A 20,156-nucleotide genomic window follows, 5' to 3' on the forward strand; every position below is an offset into this window, starting at 1 on the left:
GTCCGAACCCGACACGTTGGAGCACACATCTTGTTTGAACTTTACTCCCTGATGTGAAGGCTAGGTGCTTGAGTACTGAATCAGAGACCAGGAATTAGCAACCGGAGCGGTGAATAGAGTTCGGCGGGATACCAACACCGACCCTCCGCTCGATAGACTCCGTTGATGCAGCGATTGGCGACGGATAAGGCCGCTGGTGGATTCCTCTGCAGCTAGAAACCAGCGGTTCTTGTCGTACGGCCTAAGCCTTTTTTTGTGGATTTTCCTGTCTAGCTCGAGGATACGGATATTACAGTGCTTCATCCGCTATGGGGATAGCCCGATATTTCGTCATGGGTTTGTGAAAAGAGTTGGACACACCAACGGCGCTCCTCACCGTGTAAGGAGTGCATTGTCTGGTTGCATAGCGTCCAGCCTGGCAGGCAGAGTGAGCAGTGTGGGAGGTCGACGAGCCGGCAAGCGATTCGTAGGTCCGTCGCGCTATACCGCCGCCTGGAAAAAGTCGCGAATTTCCCGAGGCAAAATACCGAAACGCGGAGATACGGCTGCCCTCATCCTACCTTGAGTCGTAATACACCAATGCGTACGAATACAGAGAGAGCTCCCTGACGCAAGTTGGATGAGATTTTCGATTAACTCCGCCAGAGTCTTAAGAATTGATTCGGCCCCACCACTTTCCATGGCTGCATTGGCTAGTCGAAAGTAGTCGGATGGATTTGAGTCCCGGAACGACCCCGGCGTGCCCGGGTCCCGCGGGCTGCCGATAGTCTGACCTTGCTTAACTATTGCGCGATCAGCTGCGTAGATTCGGATGCCAAGATGTGATACTGCTTTCCGTAGTGCTTCTAGGCATAGCGAAGTGCTGCAAGAAATGATGAATGTGATCATGGGGCACTCGTTGGAAGCGCCAGCTTGTTTGCTTTATTTGTCCAACATTTTGGACAGCGTCTCTGCAGATCGAAAGGGTGGCGAAGTGTAAGCCAATCAACGGCCCGGCCAAGCTGCCTTTGGATGTCGACTATGGGCAAATAAGAGATGGAAAAGGAGAACAATGGGATGAACCTGGTCGAAGTCGCCAAAGCTGCGACTGCCTCCAAAATTCCCGAGACTGAAGGCGACACGGCGGCAAGGGCAAGAGCTGGTGCCCCACCGCGGGGTAACGCCATGGCGGGGGGTGGTGCTCCTGCTTCTGCCTTTCGGTCACGTCAAGCCGGGCGGTGGCCCCGCCGGTTTTTTCCCATCGTCAACTCCAGCCCGCTGCTTGACTCGGCCGTCCAATCCTCAGTCGCCCGCCCAGACATCTTGTTGTTTTCTTCAAGACCTTCGTCGTCATTGACATCATGGCAGACGTCAAAGCAAACGCCGAGGCGCTGATCCCAAAATTCAAGCTCGATCGCGTCCTCAACCAAGGTATGGTCTAGACAGCTTTACACACCACCAATCCCCAAAACATCGACATTGACGATACCTGTCCAGACCAGGCGGGCCGTCGGACCTCCCTCCTGGGCACCATCGACGTCAAGCCAGCCCTCCTAATTCTAGAACGCGCTCCCTTCCCCACCGACCCGTCCTACCTAGCCGCCACCCCCACGACCCTCTCCTCCATCGCGAATCTCGGCGCAAACGATATCTACCACTGGTACCTCGCCAGCAGCGCCTCCCCGACGACGCCCGATTCGTCTCTCGCCGACCTCAAAATCAACCTCATCTACCCTTGCACCGAGTCCCACGTCAAAAAATACAGCAAACAAGGCGTCCGCCTCGTCACCGAGACCCCGGCGCTCTACGCCTCCCACATCCGTCCCTACATGCAGCGCAAGCGCGATGAGGGCCGCCTCAACTGGGTCTTCAACATCATCGAGGGCCGCACCGAGGTCGAGGATGTCATCTACCGCACCGAGCTCGGCAAGGAGGGCGACGAAGGGTTCCTGCTGCTGCCGGACCTGAACTGGGACCGCAAGACGCTCGACGCGCTGCACCTCCTGGGTCTCGTTGAGCGCCGCGACATCTGGTCTCTGCGCGACCTCCGCAAGAAGCACATTCCCTGGCTGCAACACATGAAGGCCAAGCTCTTGGCGGCGACCGTCAAGCAGTACCCGGACATCGACATTGACCAGCTAAAGCTCTATGTGCACTACCAACCGACGTACTACCACTTCCACATTCATATTGTGCACGTGCAGCTGGAAGCCGGCGCGACACAGGCAGTCGGCAAGGCGGTTGGGCTCGACAGCATCATGGAGACGCTCGAGATCATGAAAGGAGATGACGAAGCGGGTATGGACGGTATTGCACTGAGTTACACACTTGGCGAAGCCAGCGAGCTATGGACGGAGGTTTACGAGCCCATCAAGGCCTCTAAGCAGAACGGTACAGCTTTTCAATAGCGATGACAAGATCATTGGGGCCAGCGCCGTGCGGGCAATCCTTCCATTGACCGTCATCCCGGATGCAGTATATCTCCTCGTTGAGTCTGACGGTGCAGCTCTTGGTGACACCGGCCTGGGCAGTTGTTAAGACAGAGCTCAAATACGGAAGAGAGTGTTGGAGGGGAGGGGGGTTTGAAGTTCGGGCACCACTTACATCCTTACTCCGGCGGACGCTGTCACGCAGCATGCCAACACCAAAGCCTCCGTCGTCCTGGGTAGCGCAGTCGTCGAGGGCCTTGATATCGATGGCGTGCTCGAGAGCGCAGTCCTCGACCAGAGTACGGTCAGGAATGGCGCTGTATTCGCGGCTGAGGCACATGGTGAAGCCCAGGTTGATCTTAGGATCCGGGTAGAGGTGAATGGCGCAAAGCTCAATAATGTTTCCCATGCCTGTCGACGAGAGGGAAAGGTTAGCGTTCAGGATTCCAAGAGTACAACCTGTACACTGAGTTGTGGGAAGCAAACATACACTCGGCAGGGCCGTGCTTGCAGTCTACGCCGTCATTCTCGGTCGGTCTGGGTAGCATGATCGTCAGCCATGGTCTCGTCACGGAGTGGATCAGCAAAAGAGTCGCAACTTACGTGCCAATATACGACAGGGTGAAGTTGACCTTGTCCAGGGACTTCACCATGGTAGGCAAAACCAAATCTCGCAAGCAGTCCTATGCGCGGCTAGTATCAGCATTCTCGACCCAAACATCTGTCCCAGATATCGATTGCTACGTACCCTCGCATCCGGACATTTGCTCATGATGTGTGCCTCCAACGGAACCAAGCTCTTGGCAACCTCGACCGGAGCTTCCTGGGGGACGATGTGGGTAGTGGTGCCGCTGCCGGCCGGGCTGAAGGGGTGGCGCGTGTAGTTCCAGACGGAGTAGGCAAACAAGGCGGCCATGGCCAGGACGGGCAGGATACCCCTTCTCCGGGTCATCCGTGCAGACATGGCCGGGAGAGGAGGGGGTGTAGATGTGCGGTATCCGTAGTAGTCTCGCTTTTCGTCCATGATTACGGCGTGATCGGGATCGGTATAGCGGTAGGAGTGAGTTTCCGGCGCAGGAGGAGCCGGTGTATCGGCGGGAGCTTGGTATTGATCTTGACGTTGTTGACGGTAGACGGAGCGGTGTTCTGAACAACCTCGATGTGCCCCCATTTGGAGAGGAGCTGCAGAGATAGAGGGCCCTAAGCAGAGTTTAGTAATGACGAGATACGTTGCGAGGGGTGTGTGGTTTGCCTGTGAGATTGCGACAGAGACGCAGGATGCGCGCAATGCACAAGGCACCCTCAGGCCAATAGAATAGAAACGACTATGGAGCGGAGCGTTGGAGGAACGTCGGCGCTAGCTGGATGAGGAAAGGTTGTCTGGCAATATGGAGGTACATTACCTCCCAATAACATCTGGTGCAAAAAGATTGTAGTCCGATATCCCTATCTCACAGCTGGTCAGAGCTCCTCGTCCGGCGGCACGCTATCAGAAGTAACGCGCGGGCAATAGCGGGGTTTCCTGTTCCTGGCGGACCTCCCGACCACAGCTCCTCACTACCTTGTCTTATCAGCTGTTGCATTCGTCCGGCGCAGGGAATGGGTCCACTACCTCAAGGTACCTACCTACCTTACCTAAACGTAAGGTAGGTTGTAGCTGATGCAACAGTGCGAGGTGGATCTTTCGCTTGACTGTACCGCAGTCCGAGATCCATCTGACCTTATGAGTGCAGATAGACACCATTCTCGTCGGTCACAATCTTGAAATTTGGACGTGACATATTGAGGCTACGATAAAAGAGACAAAATTCAGGCAAGCGACGGGGCAGTCATGGCAAAGAGTCAAAGTACCTGGCTCCAAGGTCCCTTAGAGACCGGGCAGCAGCTTCACTTACATCTGGCCGAGGTGACTCAGTGGTCCACCCACCCACCCGCTCTTGCTGTCCACAGGACAGGTGGTGAGGAGCTCCTGCTGGGTTGAGCTATGAGGACATGGAGCAGCGCATCTCAGCTGAGTGTAACGTGCCCTGCTCCGTATTGGCATCTCACATCTCCTTTTTCCACGCATCGCGCATCTTCAAACATCAGATCCAACTTTGAGATTTTTCATTCCCGACAACCAAATTATGTTCCGACCCTCTGCGATCCTTCGTAGAACCTTGTCTCAAAACCCCTCGGCATGCAATACTTCTCTGGTCCGCACACTACCAGTCACCAACGACCAGCCAACCAGCCCTGGACCCGGTGAAGCAAAGGCGAGCAGAGCGACAGCGTGAGTGACCCAAGGTACCTAGGGAGACAGGCAAAGAGACACAGGAACAGCCTCATCGCCTCACCACCCCGACCTGAGCACAAACCGACATGGATCCCGGTTCTGCCCTGCAGCACTTCCTGCAGCCATTCCACGTCGACGCCCAAAAGATTCACACACTGTCCAGCCTCTTCTTGACCAATTTCCGGCACCTGGCTCGCAACGCCGACGACCAATTCCTCGCCACGCCCATCTCAGAGTCCATCTTAAGACCCCTCAGCCAGCGCGGTCATGGAAGGTATGACGACCTCCTCTTCCCCCCTTCTTTCTATCTCGACGCAACCCGACTTTCGCATACGGCCGGCATCTCCGTTGGAAGCACCCGTTAACATTCATCCTGGGAGAGGGGTTGTAAAAATCTCAACATCTGAAGTGGTGTTGTTCTCCTGTATGTGAAACCGAAGCTAACAACGCACGATAGACACCTGGCTATTGACATGTACGTCGTCTAAAGCCCTCCTCCACCAGCCTCGCAATCTCACGTCTCTACCCCATGCGCATCCCGCCATGCTGCAAGGCTTCTTACACCCGAGGACCACATCACTAACCTCAGAGTCAGCGGCGGAACAAACCTGAGAGTAGGTTTTGTCGAGCTCCACGGTAAAGACACAGCAAACGCCCACAATGCACTCCCCTCCTCCAAACCCAATGGCACCGCCTCCCCATCGTCACTGCCGCCGCCTTCCCTCCGCCTCGAAGAGAGAGCGTGGCCAATAGACGACCGCCTCAAAGCAGATACTGGCGGTGACCCTCAGCTCCTCTTCGACTGGATCGGCGCCCGTATCGCCTCCGTCCTCCGCGCTGCCCGCGAGGAATCCCGGCTACCCAGTGGCGACAACGACAACTATGTCGACGACGAGGAGGCCCTCCCCCTGGGCATCACCTTCAGCTTCCCCATGGTCCAGCACACCATTTCTGACGCAACCATCATGACCATGGGCAAAGGCTTCAGCATCAACGGCAACGCAGAGCTGGGCCCCTTACTGATCAAAGGCTACTCCAAGGCTCGCGCCGCCGACAACGGCGCCCACCGCCTGCCGCCCATCCGCATCGCCGCCATATCAAACGACTCCGTATCCACACTCATATCCTTCATCTACCTCTTCGACGAGTCCCAGTCCCAGTCCCAGTCCCCTCGCCACGCCACCAAAAAGGCAAGCATGGGCCTCATCGTAGGCACAGGCTGCAACGCCACCATCACCCTCCCGCTCACAGCCCTCGGCCCCTCAAAATGGCCCGCAGACGTCAGCACCCTCCCGGGCGAGTCCGCCCGCCACGCCCGCATCGCCGTCAACACGGAATGGAGCATTCGCGGCACCGCCCCGCCCCTCCGCGAGCTAGGCCTCATCACCCCCTGGGACACGGCCCTCGACGACGCCCTCGTCGGACCGGGCGAGATCGCTGGCTTCCAACCCCTAGAATATATGACGGCCGGCCGCTACCTCGGCGAGCTGGGCCGCCTCGTCCTTGTCGACTATCTCCAGACCGTCCTCGGCCACAACGAGTCATCGCTGCCGACCGCCTTGCTGACGAGGTACGCGCTGACGACAACGTTCCTCAGCCACTTCAAGCCCGCCGCCAATGACCTTGCAGACCCTACCCCTCTGCAAACCAAATTAGAAAAGGAGTTTCCGGTGGCAGAAGCAGAAAAGGGGGTATCCTCCTCCTCCTTCCAGTGGACGCCAACAATCGCAGCAGCCCTCTACCACATTGCAAAGGCAATCGAGATCCGCGCCGCAGGCATCGTCGCAGCCGCCACCGTGGCCCTCCTCAAGCTAGCACAAGACATACCCCCATCAATTGACCAGAACCATGTCGAGAACTACAACCACAACCGCAAAGAAGCAGAGACGCAGGCAGCACCCATCACCGAGCTAGGCGTCGGCTACACGGGCGGCTGCATCGCCCACTTTCAAGACTACCTCGCCGACACGCAAGACTTTTTAGACAAGATCATCAAGCTCGACTACGACGAGGGCCACTCGGAGGGGTCGCAGGAGGGGTCGCCGCCGTTGAGGATCGTTCTGAGTCCCTGCCACGACGGCGGGATCAAGGGCGCCGGTATCCTCGCGGCCGCTACTGGTGTCAGTCAGACGCAACAAACATGAGACTTTGAGGGGCTCAAATCACGACAAAGCACACTGATTAGATCGGCTCCGATGAAATACATGGGTGGCATCCGCCACCTCGAATGCGCGGTGTCCAGGTAGCATCTTCTTGAGAAAGAATGGTAGATCAATGCTGGTGGGTGGAGTGCCTCGAATCACGTTTGGACAACAAATACTCACTCTCGGGCATGCAATCCCAACGTCATGAGATCCGCCCTCAGCGCATATGCTCCTTGGGGTAGAGGCATTCATAGTGGCGAGAAAACCTTTCAATTGGCTCGGCTGGTCCTCTAGACCTTGATCCTGAGCAAGCCAGACACGTCTGTTGCACCCGGGATGTTGCACCCGGGATGTTGACTCAAACCCATCCCCTACCTAGTATTAAAGACAGTAAAAATGCATTCCCTCGGCTTGTGCTTCCCAGTAACCCTATTCCCTTACTATGGCTCCTCTTCTCTCTGTGTGTCTCTCTCTGTGCAGCATATCCTCAGTGCAATATATACGACTCAAGCGACCTCCTATGCAGTTCGAGCGATGGTGAAGAAGCAGACGCTATGCTATGCATGTGTTTTTTGATATCATCAGCAAATCTTTGGGCCCCCTCCGTGTGCCTGTTCAGATGCAACCCCCTTCACCTCCCGCCCAGATTTTTTCTTCGGTCCCAACTTATGCTCCTCTCATCTCCAGGTGAGGCCGTATCATTCATTACGATAAAAAGAAAATGCGTCTGCGTGAGTGGGTTGCGACATCCGACAGTGGCTTCTAGCCACGCATCGCCCTAGTGGATCGATAGTTCAAACGAGGTGGTAGGGTGATCTCCATGTCGTCGACCCCCTCGTCATTATCGGCCTCAATAGGCCCATCATCCGCCTCGAGAGGCTTAGACATGTCCACCTCAATCGTCTTAGCGACTGGAGTCTTGGTCTCCGCCTCTATCTTTGCGTCAACCTCGAGCTTCCTGGGTGTGATGGGTGGGTTGCTGTCCTTGGCGGCCGTGAGCTCTCGCCGCATGCTCGTTGGTCGAAGAGTCCGCACCTTTTTCGCCTCGTTTGCCGCCTTGAGCAGCTCGGGCTCTTCTTTCTGGACTCTTTCCATCTCCTTGACGGCTAGCTCTTTGGTCTCTGACAACCGTCGTTGAATATTGCCAACCTCTTCCGCGCACTCGCCATCGCGCAGGAATTGGTGTGCTGCATGCTCGCACTGATTCTGCACGTATTCGAGACACTTGTCCAGCTCATCGTAGGCATCTGGACCGCCATCACCCATCACGGCACCACCACCGCCGGCCTGTCCGGCTCTCGTATACGAAGGCCCCCTCCGGCCGCCGGGTCCCATCCGTCTTGTGCTCAAGTACCGCAAGGACGGCAGCGCGTCGGAGCCGCTGGTATTGTTGGCTGTATCTGGCTGGAGGTCGCCAGCCTTATCACCATCGTCCTCTTCCGGTAACTCTTGTTCCGCCAAGCGACGAATCTGTGCCACCTTTGCTGCCATCTTTGCCTTCCGCATCAGGTTACGGCTGGCTGACACAAACTTGACCAACTCTTCAAAGAAAAGTTGTACATAGCTGTCATAGTAGACCATGACTAGCTTTCGTGATCGGTACTTGATCGGCGCGTCTTCCTCGACTGATAGGATAGAATTCGGACGGGGTCTCTTCTCTACCACAGCACGGGCTCGAGCTTGTGCCAGTGCCATTGCTTGCTCGGTCTGCTTCTTGAGGGCAGACGGCGTACCGCTGCTTGGGCTGGAGGGGTGGTCGTTGGTTTTCGGTTCATCGTGGGGAGGTGTCTTGGCACCAGTAGCTCGTTGGGCGTCTGCCTCTTCGGCATTTACTTCGTCGGCTGCTGGGGAAATGGCATTGGCGGGTTCGTCCTTCGGCTTGAGCGATTCGGTAGACCCGCGGTTTTTGATAGATCGCGACGAGCTGTCCGCTCCAAGCGCAGCAAGCTCAACTTGGCGTTGGTCTATTTGGTCCCCGAGTTCGTCGAGACGATTGAGCCAATCGGGGACATTGTTGGCGATATTCTTGAGGGCATCCATGACCAAATCAAGGTCCTCGTTCTTTCGTGAGCTGGCCGTGATTGCTATAGCCGGGGGTTAGGCGTTGAGTGTTTGGCGACTCTCAACGTCTAGTTGCAGGAAAGTGTGACGGATCTCGATCGGGATGTAGTCCAGCAATGAAATGTAGCAGCGAGCGCAGCAGGTTTTGAGGGGATTCTTCGGTGGATTCTAGGGCGATGATCGGCGTTGCAGACTCGACGACAGGGAAAGGTGGGAAGAGTGGAAGAGATCGGCACGCTTTTATGGGTGAAGCATGGTCCGCCAGCAAGCGTTGGCGTATCTAAAGCTCTCTCTCTCTCTCTCTTTCCTGTGTTGGTGCGACAACCCCCAAGCCGGTAGATGCTCAACAGTATTTTGTCACTTTGGCGAGCGATGCCAGAGTGAAGAGAAAAATGAAGTCGTGCGCTTGGCCTCGGGCGACAATAGGAAACGAGACCAGCGGCGGTCTCGTGCCGGCAAAGACGTAGCAAAGGTGAGTCGGGCAGAAAGCGACAGACAGGTAAGTATGGTTTGCAAGAGGCGTCGGCAGAAAAGGAGCCGTGATTGGACGAGTGTGATCGGCAGCTAGAAGCTGAGGCGAGATCTGCGCGGGAAGAGTCCAAGCCTTGGATTGATGGAATTGTGGACGAGGGTGGAAAAGGGCAGATGAGATATAAAGTAAGGTATGTGGATGATGGAAGGATCGGTGGACGGATAGGTAAAATACGGAGTAGCGTGGGTAAGGGAGACAGATGGACGCGACAGAGGCTAGGAGGGTCAGAAGAGAGTTGGGTCGGCGTCGCTCAAGTGTGTAATGCGGCCAAGTGGATGTACCGTTTCTATGCCTTCGTATGCTTGGCGTCAAGGTTGGGGGTCAACGGCACTAGCTGAGGCCGCTAGCGCTGGGGAGAAAAGGTGAGGAGAGAGAATCTCGGCTGCGGGTGCTTGTCGAGGTGAGGCGGCTTGATGCTACTCTGATGAGAGGCGGCAGGGGGGAAGACTCGTAGTGTCCCCGATCTCAACGGCTGGTTCGAGAGTCAAACAAAGACTTATGTGTATGCCGCGGTGAAGGGTGTGTTGTGTGGGTTTTACGGCGAGGCAGATGCTACTGCAGGAAGAAGGTATTCGTATGTGCTTTGGAAGAGGATGGGGAGGGGTTACCAGCGACTCTGATGCACAAGAGCAGAGAGGACGAGGCGAGATGGAGGATAGAGCATCAATTATGAGAGAGCCCGGAGTTGTGCGATGCAAGAGAAAGATGGTGGGGTGAGAGGGCGGGCAACGGGGGACCAAGGGCCTTTGAACAGGAGAAAATTGGAGAGGGGAGAGGAAGGGCGGTAGATGAGGAGCAGCAATTCGCTTCCAGGTTCCCTGTTGTGCGTACTCGATACTCGATACTTTGTATGTGTGTGCGTGCGTATGCGAGAGCGATGCAGCTAGATGCAGAGCAGATGCAGCCACTGCAAAAAAGCAGGAGAGGAGGACAGGAGGAGAGGAGAAGGAGTCGGGTGAACCGTGAGGACGACTGGAGTCTGGAGGTACGTACTGCCATCGTGGGGTCGTTAGTCGTTACTCGTAAGGTACCTTGGAGCAGGGGTGGGCGAGGAGAGGACGGATGAGGGACCGCACTGCATCGCATTGGGCCGGAGACTCAGAAAGAGCAGTGGAGGAGGACTGGAGGTGGAGGAGGAGGAGGTGGCCGGCTGACAAGGGGAGAGTCGGGGACACATGGACGGCAACTTAAAGCCACGCCCGTGGTGTGGAGTCGGCACGGCAGCGGTACGTTCCCACACCTTGTTCCCGCAGAAGACGGGGGTAGGTAGGTAGGTAGGTACCTTAATGCTGTGAGGGCGAAGGAGGCGGGAGCTATCCGTAGACGAGGAGACGACGGGAAGGAGAGGAGAAGAGAGGAAGTAAGGAAGGAAGGAAGGAAGGAAGGAAAGAAGGCGGTACGTACCGCAAAAACACCTCACCTCAACCTTCAAGTCACTGGAAGCCGGGCAGGGCAGGGTAGGAGCAGGTGAGGTAATCAAAGGTACGTCTCCCACCTGCACCTACAGATGTAAAGTAGTCCGATTGGATTCGTCGACGGTTTCCTCTTGCTGTCCCTTGTTGCACTCCGTTTTCCTCGCTTTCGTATCGACAAAGGACCGCAATACGACCCAGTAAGTTGAAGGCCATCGTCTGGGGCTTCGAACAGACGGGCTCCAGGGTCCGGATGGACCTTCTCAACTTTGGCAACTCGCACACTCGCACTCCGCGGTTGATGGACGCTTGACCTGACGATCGCTTCCCAGACGGCCACTGCGTGACTGCGCACACCCACACATGCAAGGGAGAATCGGAAATCTCCAGCTTCGGCCATGACCCCATTACCTTCTCCGTTTATGACAGCCGACACTGGGTACTGGACGGCGACTTGAGACGGGGAATAGCTGGTCCATCGTCTTCTCAGGTCCGCCTCGTCCCCATAGGAGAGGGCACTTCTGGCGACTCCATCCACCTGCAGGCCGCGCCAAGATCTCGAGCTTTGCTTTTCTGAAGGCGTCTGCCGCCGGTCACTGGCCATTGGAGTGTAGGACCAACGCAACATGCGCTTCACTACCTACCTCTGTCCACCCACTGTTTCCTGGGGATGACGCTCACGTACTGCGAAGAGCAGCAGTCGTCACTGGCGGCGTCTTGGACAGTTGTCCAATGGTTGGTTAGCTAGCTGGCGGTGCTTCAGGAACAGAACGTGGTCCTGCGTCGACCTCACGTTGGTGTGGTGTTCTGCATTGCTTGCTCTGTCCCTCTCACATGGCTCCGAGGCGGCAGAAGTGATGGACAATCGGCACAGAACGAAACTATGAATACAAGATCTGCAGATCCGACACTCCGCCATTTCCCCCCTGTCTTCCTGGAAGATGGAGAGGTTGATGGGGTTTTCGAGGCGGTGGGCTCAAACGTCAACGTTCAATCCAATAATGTCTCGCCTCCAGCAGGCTCTGTGACAGTGGGGCTGAAGGGCACGCACACACACACACACACACACACACACAGCCAGTCTATCAAAAGATGAGAACAAGACATGGACTGTCTTTGCGAGGCTGCTAGAGGCCTTGGTACAATCGAGTTTGAACCTATCATCTGACAAGAATTTGAGAGAAGATGCATATTCTTCCCGTCGAGCAGAGCGACGAGGGTGTCACTTACCTTGAAGAAGTTATTCGGAGTGAATCAAGAAACCCAGCGGACCTCAATCATGGCTTGTCAACATCACATCTCAGCACTCGGTCACTACAACAACAAGACAACCAGAGTCTACTCGAGGATGTTGTCCCGAAACACTTCTCCTCACATCGCGGCTCTCCACATACGCCATTGATGACAGCCAGACACAACGTTACGTACTCGACCTTATCTCGACATTCCCGGTTTGGATGGAAGCGTTGGTGCCGCCGACGGCATAGCACTGACATGCAGCTCCACCGTCTTGCGGCAATATGCAAAGTGCGGCACGGAAGTGGCAGAGTCAGAAAAAGCGCCTCCTCCGGCCGCCCACGTACCTGCCCACCCGGCCATGGCTTTACACTACGATGCAGGGCCCCGACGTCGAGAAGGTTTACGGCCGTTGCTTGCCCTACACCAGATGCCTAGGTTCCCCGTCCCGTTCTCTCGTAGCCTCTCCAATACGAAGGATCTTGCCATCATGCCTCTCCGAGAACACACAAAGGCATCGACTCTGGCACATGAAATCCGCGCCTAGTGATGCTACTCAGTCACAAAAGCCTCGAGGCTCTTCCCCTATTGGAATTCTGGACGTCTGGCAACTCAAAGCAGCGCTAATCAGAGACACACTAGTGGCCTGCCCCGAGGCCTAGTTTAAGAGGAATATGACGAGTCGTCAATTCTCTCTTGCTTATAATACTTTTCCACCCATTAGCGGTGCCTTATTGGCCCTATCATGATACGGATTCAGCACATCGCTCAAACCTTCTAGGGCAGCAGCCGTCACCGCCTCAGCCTTCACACATTTCGAAGTCTCTCATGTCGGATGTGGCTCCGACCTGCGGTGCCGTCTCCGCTCCATCTTTGCACGGGCGCCAGTGACCACCGACTGCCCTTGCCATGTCCGTGCTTAAGGTCTTATTAACAGCGCCAATAATGAAGAATTCAATACAACCTAACACAAGGGCCTGCGACTGGCTGGCGTACGATCGGCGCTGTTGAATTGCAACACTGCAAAACCCTCAGCGGTCGTGCTATTTGCTGTCCATCACGGGAAGAATTCCGCCTTCCAGACAACACGAGCTACCGTGTCGGCTGCTGGCCGAGAAGATCGGCGACCACAGATACGATAACACAAAACTGCCTATGAAAGCAGGCCCGCAAGGACACAAGGAGATCATGATGCTAAGGGCATGGATCACGCCATATGAGCCCGCTGCTAGCCATGCTTCGAAACCAAACCAAACGCACAAGATATACGGATACAGAAGTCCCCATTGCTCAACCCTCGAGGGGTTTCGAAAGCACCGTCGGCTGCAACCTTCCTGTTCTTCCCCTCCATGTCGACAAGTCGCTTGACCGTGACAATCGCAGATGCGGGTCCCCAAATCGCAGTCAATGCCCAGGGTAATTATGAAGTGTAGGGGACCAAACGCAGTGTCTCCCAGACCTTCTCGAACAAATCATTGAGCGGAGACAAGCCAGGATGAAACATCTCCCAGTAGCGGCCCCCGTTGATCGCCATCGCTAGCCCTATTTCTTCTCGTCAGGTTTGGGTATTCGGATTCATTCTGCTCACTTGGGCGGCTGGCCCGCGACTTCAATTTCGCATCTCGCCTTGAGAGATTACCCGGCTTTATTCGTACTGACTCTGATTACCACCATTACGAGGCGAAATGGAAACGCCGGCAGAGTTCAATCTCGCAGCTTCAACTATTTCTGCCAGCCATGACCTCGCATTGCAGAGCTGTCCTTGTCTGGATGGGCCTTGAGTTAAAAGCAGGACTTGGTGTGCAAAGTCCAACGGCACACTGTCAAGCGCCGGTGGTCCACAGGTCTCAGCGAAGTTCTCTGTAGTCACAGATGGCGCCCCACGAGGAATTTACCAGGCTGTCACAAAACGCACATAGCTTCAAGGCTTTCGTTCATGACAACCGCGCCAGCAGCCGGACCTCAGACTTCTAATGGACGGGGCCGGCGCAGCCCCCCTTGGGCCCTCGGCCATCGACCAAAGCGGGGAGACGACGCCGTTTCTGCATCTCGTGCATGCAATGGCCACCTGTCCATCCACTCGACGCCTGCAGTGTGCGATCCTCTCTTGCGGCCTCCTCATCCTCTCGGTTGCTCATGCATGCCGCTGCAGATCAAGCGGCCTGCCCGCCTCTAGTCCCTGCCATATGACCCTTCATTCATACAATTGATCATTTTTTGATGCGTTGGCGTTTTTGCCAGACCGCAAACAACTTGATTTTTTTTTTTTGGGGGGGGGGGTTTGGTATTCCTTCTTGCTCTATGCCCCTGCGCATCCTCTGCCACCCGATATGGGCCTCATACTCACCACCGTCTATATCAGATGAATTTCAGGCGTTCTAAGCTGACAAAACGGCAATGTCCTTCAAGGCAACACATTGACTGTATCGAATACTTCTCACAGTGCGTGGGGCGGCGCGAACGCAGGTGGCTGGCAGGACTCACCTTGTCAACGGCCACGAGCTTATTTACGCGCAGATGAGGGTTCACAACGCAAGCCACAATTGCCCGGCTCCCTGTCCAATAACCCCACGTTGTGCGGGTTTACACGGAGTTTGTCAAAGGAGAGGTCTGAGAAATGGAACTGGGATACCTACAGGTTTGTATTCGTACACGCAAGCCTCTGTAGGGTGTGTCTAACCAACGTCATAATACTCGGTGAGCGCATGTCAAGTCTGCTGAGAACAGTACCCCGCGAACTTGTTGGTTACAGCCAACTGAATTTTGGCGAAACAGAAGCCCAGCCAGTTTCCAATCGGACCGTCTGACTAGAAACGATCAATGGAGGATACAGAAAGACAGCCTGTCGAGTGCTACGACCGAGCTGCCCGGCCCCTTCCGCCCGGAGCAACCGGGCAGTGTCAGGCAATTCATTGACGAATTTGTGAGGTGCCCGCGAAACAGTCGATGCTGGTGCCAGGGAGACCCCCGTGGAGCTTTGGAGGGGTGCCAACCAACCCTCGAAGCGGTTGGTACAGCTATTTCTCCGATTCCTACGAGGTAGATATACACGTCGTCATGAAGTCTGAAAGACGCCAACGAGGAAGCATGTGTCAGCCCTGTATGTCTTAATCTCGCCGCAGCATGAATGGGTTTCGAAGAAAATCGGCAACGCCACCTTCGAGGGTTTAAACACTCCTCAATCTGTGACGGCAACCTTTCTGAGCGGGCAGCTGCGGGTTGTGATGTCGATCGTCGTGGACCATCTCTTCCAACCTCATTGCGGCCCCAAGCACAGTGGGCGGTAATTACTTTGCGGCATCTTGAGCAGAAGTGTCCAGGTGGAACTTTTTACAAACTCGGTCCCATATTGCGGCAAGCAGAACAGGGCAGCTGTGCCCTTGTAAGTTGTTGGGAGTTCACGAGTTGAACATGCCATGCAGCACATCGGCAGCGCGATAGGGCGAGAACAGGGTACCGAACCCGAAAACTACGGTGAAGCATCCTCAGCAATACAAAGAAGACGTGAGCACCCACACGCCCAAGTTTGTGCAGAGAACGGCGACATGCATGTTGGCCGCTGCGTGGTTTGCAAAATACCATGCTGAGCTGCACATTTCTCCGAGTTCGATGCGGTGCCTTGTCCGATCTGAGAGAGAGAAAGAGAGAGAGACAATTTCACTCGTACAGATGGGCAAGAGTGGCTGTGCATACCAACACAGTCATCAATCTGGCGTGTGACATTGCATAACACTTTTAGCCTTACTGATTCCATCCGTGTCGGGACTGACTTGCGAGTTCCAGACGGCTCATCGCATTGAGCGATCAGCATAGATGCAGCCGTACATAACCTTTAGGAGGAAGGAAGTGCTTACTCGTCGTATGGCTAACCTGCAGTAGACGATTTTGCTCTTTCTTCGGAGCTAGATTTGAATAGCTAGCACTCGGTCCTTAATTCGATCCGCGGGACATAGGACTACGCGTACGTGTTCGAGATGGCCTAGGAGGAACCATGGCCAAATTGCAGCGTCGACGATTTAAGGTGTCTGAGGACGGCGCACGAGCGCTGTTTTACGCCCGGCTTGGCTTCCCCTCGCAAGCTCAACATGACGCGGCAAAGGCTACTTTGAAGCTCTGATCGATCTGAAGTTCTCTTTACTATAGTATACAGTGGTAGGTTTTCTACGGACTCGTCTCTCATCTGCATGTAACCTTCCAGGGACTATCCATACGCAGCGAGAGTTGCTGCCCCGCTTACGTGACCGGCGGCATCACCTATGGAGGGGGGGTTACGGATATTTTTGGGAAGGGAAAAGGGCCTGCAGCAAGGCGGATCCCCTAATAATGGCTTTCTTTCTTTCTTTTTGGTCCACGATCTATCGACAAACAGCGGGACGCGCAGGAGACGGAGACAACGAATCAACACACGCGTGCTCCATCAATCCACGGCACCTGATCTCGTGATGCTGCCCCGGGCGGTTAGGTGAGCAATGCAGGTGCCGGGTCGTCTTCCGATGGGGCTATTGGCTTGCACGATATGATGGGTGGCCGCCGCCTTTGTGCATCTGGCATCATCAACAGCTTTACTGAAAAGGCGCGCGCGCGGGGGACTTCTGCGGTGAGGACAACTTGTTTCCGTCGCGTCCTTTAGAGTTTCTGAACCCTGGCCATTGACGAATCCTGACTCTGACAGGACCTTTATTGTGCTGTCCGCGTAAAGCGCACACGCTGCTGCAAGAGCCTCCGCGCGCTTCCGCCAACGCCCAGCAATGACACACTCGGGATGGAACGGTCTGTCTAGTGGCAGTTGGCACCGACAGCAACGCAGGGGATACCGATCGCTAGCTGCAGCCCGAACTGTAAACGCATGCTTCATTTGGTCATGACACATCCACGCGTTTGGACTAAGCATGCCCCATTACGTTCCAACGCGAGGTCAAAAACGGCGGGTTAACAAACACGCCGTTGCCGTCGCGAGGAAGGGGACGGGGCCGATGAGGGCATGTCTACGGAGTAGACAGATACCTCCGCATCTTGTCATCTCACATGGGACTGCATATTCTCTTCCTGGGGATGGCCCGATATCTGCTGCCCTTCCTCGCGTCTCGTGTCTCGTGTCCTGGCAGACACGCCAGAATAAGAGAAAAGCAGCCACAGACTCACAGTGAAAGTCTGAGAGAGAGATAGAGAGAGGCCCGCGCAAGACATGCCCCCCCTGGGTCCTTCGCTTCGCCTAACCTCTTGTTCCTTCTCTCTGTAATCACGGTACGCGCAAAATGACGGCCGCCCGCCAAGTGTTCGCGGAAGCAGCGCTGCCAGATCCGGTGTGGAGAGCGTTCTCCTTTGTGGCCTAGAGCTATCATGGCTGCCATGTGGAATTGACTGACTAGCAACGGGGACAGGCTCGGGGCTTTAGGAATTTTTATTTTATTTTTTGGCCATCAAGGAACTGGGGTGTTATCGTCTGCTAGCGTCCGCCCACTCAGAGCTTCTGCTTTCAGTCTTTCAAGAGTGGCCCCCGGGGGGGGGGGGGGGGGTTTCTGGGGGATGTTCATCCGCCCGTCGGTGTTTTCGCCGCATTTGGGACGCAAAACCCGTTGATTTCGTTACGTAGCAACAAGCGCTCCTCATCTCGTTTCCACCTCGTAAAGTCGCTCAAAAGGCGTCTTCCATTTATTTCCTGGGGCTTGCCCGGGATCGGCTGACTTGCAAAAATTGGAGTGTGAGCTTGACTGTTTAGTCCTGATCGGAAATGCCATGTGGTTCGTGGCAGGGCTATCCATGAGCAGCCTATGGGTTCTTTCGAGATGATTCTTTGTCGATATTGCTCCCTCTCAATCTACCTACCCTTTTCCTTCTCCCCACTGGACCAGAATTACTGTGGATACTAACTGCCGACCGTAGGCCGGCTGACGAAGATTAAAGACCAAACTAAGACGAAGCTTCCGACACGGACGGGAAAGCAGCAAAGCCGGCCGTGTTTTTTCTTTTTTTTTCTTCCCTCCCCTTGGCCCTTTGGCGTTTGGTACGTACGTGTCGTACCGCCATCACGCAAGCCCACGCGTCCAGCTCTATCGTTGATATGCATAGTGATGGTTACCTGCTCCATACGCCTGCGGCCGACGTCTGACCAACAGGTCCCAACAAGTAACAATAATGACAATAACAACAAGGCCCTTCCCTAGGCATGGATCCCAATTCGCCAACCTCGGAATTCGCCAACTCGGACTTTCATGGGGAACTTTTTTTTCTCTTACCTCTCACATGCGTGAGAACATCTCCATCCCGCGCAGTCATGCAGATCCCATGGGGCGTACCATTTTCCTAAAAAGGTAGCCGGTCGTTGGGGGTCCGCTCACTCCCGTCCTGTCTGCCCAGCAGCCAGCTTACTTTTTAAGTACTTTATTGTGTAGTACTCCGTACACGTACTTAACCTTTTCCCCCGCCCCCTGTTCCAACAGCGCCAGCAAAGAACAAGGACAGCAAGGACTTCGGGCGACGAGTCGGAATGTGGATGATGTGGCCGGTCTGTTTTCTTCTGATCGGCTGGTGCTTTGAAGAGGGGGGGTGTAAGCACGGCACGGCTCGGCCTGGTAGCTTGCCCTTTTTTTTTTATCGACATGGTAGACCTTCAGCCATTCTTTTTCTTTTTGCCTCTTGTGACAAAAGTCTGACCAGGTTTCTGGAGGGGCTTAGGTAGGTAGGTAGGTATCCGCACTTGTCTAAGTGACCCAGGTTTTGCTGCTCGAGCTGAGCGCTTTTGTTGGCACACAAAGTCCGTATGATCATGATGTGAAGAGGCGCGTCACATGGGCTCAGTGTGATGATGTTGTTTGGAAATGCCCCGCGACGCAATTGAATTTGATCGAAACGCCCGCACAAGTATAGCGCCAGTGATGTCTGTAGCTAGCTACCTTGGGTACGGATAATGGGAATGATCTATCCCAAAGGAGTTTCCACGACCCAAAAACCCCCCTTGCCTATGGCCATAATTCAGTCTTTTCCCAGCCATTGACCCTCTCCGCGCTACCCGCCGGCGTCCCGTCGGCCTCGGCCCCGACGAACCGGTACAGATACCGCCGCGGGTCGTCCGACGCGCTCAGGTCCGTCTGATCCACCTCGGTCGGCACAATCACCACGACGCGAAAATTGCGCCGCGCGACCTCGTCCTCGAGGTCCTCGACTTTTTGCCCCAATTTCAGCGTGTCGGAGGGCGGGTTCGCCGCGCGCGAGGTGCCCGGCGCCGGGTTCCGGAACGTGCCGCGCATCGCGGGGCTCAGGTTCCCGAAATGCGCCGTGACTTCCCGGGAAAAGGTCCAGTTGTTGTCGTCGTCGTCTGGGGCTACGGTCTTGCCGGGGGGTATGTCTTGCTCGCGGCGCCTTTTGACGTCGGCTGGGGTGACGCGGCGCATGCGGGCGAGGAGCGTTTCGCGGACGTGTTGCGCGGTGCTACTGCTGCTGCTGTCGTCAATGTCTGGGCCGAGGAGGTAGGCTTCGCCGCGGACGCGCCATTGGACTTTGGCGTCGGTCCAGAAGCAGGCCTCGACGGGGCCGCCGCCTCCGCTGCGGCTGCTGCTGCTGGAGGAAGAAGAAGAGGGTGGACTGAAAAAGTCTGGGACTTTTGCCATGCGGGCGTCCGTTGTCAGGGTGAGGAGGTCGGATTCGTAGAGGGGCGGATTGAGGTCTGCGGTGTTTTTTGGGTTGACGGGGAGGGAGGCCCAGAGGCCGCGGAAGATGACGGTGCGGAGGCGCGGGGTGACGGAAGCGGAAGAGGAGGAGGAGGAGGTGCTGTTGCTGCTGCTGCTGCTGCTGCTGCTGCTGCTGCCGGCGTGGAGGGTTGCGAGGTTGAATTCTGGTGAAGCCATTTCGGTCACGTTTTTGAGAAAGGCGGCGCGCCAGGGCGCTGGGCCGGGGGAGGCCTTTGCTGTTGACGGTGATGATGACATTGTGCGCGATGAGGATGGGTGGAGGTGTTGGGTGAGTTGGGTTATGCGGCGGTTTGTTAGGTTTCGGGCGGGATTCATGGGCTTTGGGTTGGGGTTGTGGGTGCGGGCGATGATGTATGATGATGGGGTTGATGGAGGTGGGTGAGATGTTTTTGAGAGTGAG

The 20,156-nt window shown here is 55.7% G+C and overlaps 5 protein-coding genes across 5 annotated transcripts; 2 read left to right on the forward strand and 3 right to left on the reverse strand.

The window, feature by feature from the left end:
• Positions 1–1,340: 1,340 nt before the first annotated feature.
• On the forward strand, positions 1,341–2,387 carry CORC01_13231 (scavenger mRNA decapping enzyme; the record flags this gene model as incomplete). The annotated part of the gene is made up of 2 exons (XM_022624848.1): positions 1,341–1,410; positions 1,477–2,387. 2 exons carry the CDS (start codon positions 1,341–1,343, stop codon positions 2,385–2,387), a joined length of 981 nt encoding a protein of 326 aa, XP_022468632.1.
• A 53-nt stretch (positions 2,388–2,440) lies between these two features.
• On the reverse strand, positions 2,441–3,579 carry CORC01_13232 (uncharacterized protein; the record flags this gene model as incomplete). Its single annotated transcript, XM_022624849.1, has 5 exons — positions 2,441–2,502; positions 2,592–2,819; positions 2,899–2,945; positions 3,012–3,091; positions 3,157–3,579. The coding sequence occupies 5 exons, from the start codon at positions 3,577–3,579 to the stop codon at positions 2,441–2,443; spliced, it is 840 nt and encodes a 279-aa protein (XP_022468633.1).
• A 1,190-nt stretch (positions 3,580–4,769) lies between these two features.
• On the forward strand, positions 4,770–6,827 carry CORC01_13233 (hexokinase-1; the record flags this gene model as incomplete). The annotated part of the gene is made up of 3 exons (XM_022624850.1): positions 4,770–4,957; positions 5,141–5,158; positions 5,273–6,827. The coding sequence occupies 3 exons, from the start codon at positions 4,770–4,772 to the stop codon at positions 6,825–6,827; spliced, it is 1,761 nt and encodes a 586-aa protein (XP_022468634.1).
• A 762-nt stretch (positions 6,828–7,589) lies between these two features.
• On the reverse strand, positions 7,590–8,867 carry CORC01_13234 (uncharacterized protein; the record flags this gene model as incomplete). The annotated part of the gene is made up of 1 exon (XM_022624851.1): positions 7,590–8,867. The coding sequence occupies one exon, from the start codon at positions 8,865–8,867 to the stop codon at positions 7,590–7,592; it is 1,278 nt and encodes a 425-aa protein (XP_022468635.1).
• Positions 8,868–19,027: 10,160 nt separating this feature from the next.
• CORC01_13235 (uncharacterized protein) lies at positions 19,028–19,993 on the reverse strand (the record flags this gene model as incomplete). The annotated part of the gene is made up of 1 exon (XM_022624852.1): positions 19,028–19,993. The coding sequence occupies one exon, from the start codon at positions 19,991–19,993 to the stop codon at positions 19,028–19,030; it is 966 nt and encodes a 321-aa protein (XP_022468636.1).
• Positions 19,994–20,156: the final 163 nt, after the last annotated feature.

This window comes from Colletotrichum orchidophilum (genome assembly GCF_001831195.1).
Source record: "Colletotrichum orchidophilum strain IMI 309357 chromosome Unknown Scaffold_185.1, whole genome shotgun sequence".
Taxonomy (NCBI): Eukaryota; Fungi; Ascomycota; class Sordariomycetes; order Glomerellales; family Glomerellaceae; genus Colletotrichum; species Colletotrichum orchidophilum.